The 1,671-nt window shown below is 47.0% G+C and overlaps 1 protein-coding gene across 1 annotated transcript; it reads right to left on the bottom strand.

Moving 5' to 3' along the window:
• Positions 1-1,272: 1,272 nt before the first annotated feature.
• LOC149228740 (uncharacterized) lies at positions 1,273-1,671 on the bottom strand. The gene has a single exon (XM_089380847.1). The coding sequence runs from the start codon at positions 1,669-1,671 to the stop codon at positions 1,273-1,275; it is 399 nt and encodes a 132-aa protein (XP_089236973.1).

Raw genomic sequence — 1,671 nt, 5'->3', positions numbered from 1 at the left:
TCTAAATATCCTCCAGTTTTTTTATCTTGCATTATCAAAGTGACCTGCATGTTTTGCAATTCTTTCTTCAAGTTTGGGATTCCCTGTGACAGCTCAGCCATCTCCATGGGCACTTGCTCCATCGCCTTCGATAGCAGCCTTTTCATGACCCAGTAAACATGCAAGGTCTGTTTATACAGATTCATGCGGCCTCTCGTATTTCTTGGATCCAGGAGGAGGTATTCCCAGTCTTCCATTTCAGACCCTGATTGCCCCTGTGTTGCCTCTTCCTCCAAATGCTAGATTATCCTTCTGATATCTTTATTGGTGTTCTCACAGTAATCTTCCTCTGTGAACTGAATTCTCTTATTTAATGTTTTCCTATATTTTCTTGTTAGTATAAGTTCATTCTTTGCTCGACTCCCTACCGGTCCTCCTCTTCCTCTGCTTCGATGCCCCCGTCCCCGTCCTGCTCTTCCTCTGCTCTTGTAATTTCCCCTGCCTCCCCGACTCTTCGTGCCTGAGGTGCTCCTGAATTCCCCTCTCTCCTCTCGCCATTTGTTACTCCTGTCTTCCTGCTCCCTGTTCTCCTGTCTTTTATCCCTTGCTGACCCCGCATTCTTCCATATCTTCGTGCGCGGTTGTTCCTTTCTATCCTGGTCCGAGTCGAACATTTCTATTTCTTCTTCTGTGTCGTCTTGGATCATCTGGTACTCCTCTACCGCTTTTCCTTCTTCGATTTCTTTCCCCTTCTTTCCTTGGTTTCTCCATTCTTTGTTTTCTTCTCCCTCATTGCTCCTTGTTCTCCTCCTTGTCGCCATTCGATAACTCTTACCGGCGTTGTCCGCTTGTCTTCTCTGCCTTCCCTGCCTTGCTATTACCCTGCTCAGAGCTTTCACTGCTCTGTCTCTTCGCTGATCCTTGGCACCTTTGTTTAACGTTCTCCTCTGCTTATCTCGCCTTCCTTTATGATGTCTCCTCTGACGGTTCTCCTCATCTCTCGTCGCTCGCTTTCCCTGCCACCTGCCTATTTCATCACCTCCCACCTCCTTTCGTACTTCGCCTGGGCGGTCATTCCCACGTCCGAGCTCTGCCGTATTACCTCCACCGATTTCTTTCCTCATTGTCTTGGCGCCGTCCCTTCTCGATATCATACCTGTGCTGGTAATCCTTCTGTCCTCCTTCATCATTACCTGACTGTCTTCTGCCTCGTCACCCACTCTTACCTGATCCGTATTAATTGCACTGATCGCCGCCGATATCACCCCGATCGGGGGTCTCTGGGTGTCTCTTTTATTGATTTGTGGATTCATTATGGTCTTGAGTGATTATAGTGGTGAGTTCATCCCATCCCGGTTTATTCCTTATCGTTGGCCAGCTGTTGTCGATCTTATCCTCCTGTTCTTTACTCCCCCAGTTTGCAAGGTAGTCTGCAGCCTTGTTTCCTTTTCTCCTGACGTGATTGATGATTTTGTAGTCTATTCTCTTTAATAATTCCACCAGGTCTTGGACAATCCCCACCGTCCTCCAGCTTCTGGCTACTTGCTCCCATTCTTTCCCATTATTGAGTTTACGTAACATTTCTACAACTATCTGGGAATCACCTTCTATTTCCAGATTTGTGTAGCCATTCCTTACTGCTATCCTTAAACCTTGATAGACGACCCACAATTCCGCTTCATTGTTGGTCAT

The sequence above is a fragment of the Pinus tabuliformis genome, chromosome J (assembly GCF_031772625.1).
Source record: "Pinus tabuliformis cultivar Carrire ecotype Pingquan chromosome J, CPIR1, whole genome shotgun sequence".
Taxonomy (NCBI): Eukaryota; Viridiplantae; Streptophyta; class Pinopsida; order Pinales; family Pinaceae; genus Pinus; species Pinus tabuliformis.
Note: the sequence above shows the minus strand (reverse complement) of the source record. Positions and strands in the feature narration are given on the sequence as shown.

What these genes read in the sequence shown, in the direction of transcription:
- LOC149228740 (XM_089380847.1), bottom strand. Translation starts at nt 1,671, where the DNA reads ATGACCAACAATGAAGCGGAATTGTGGGTCGTCTATCAAGGTTTAAGG.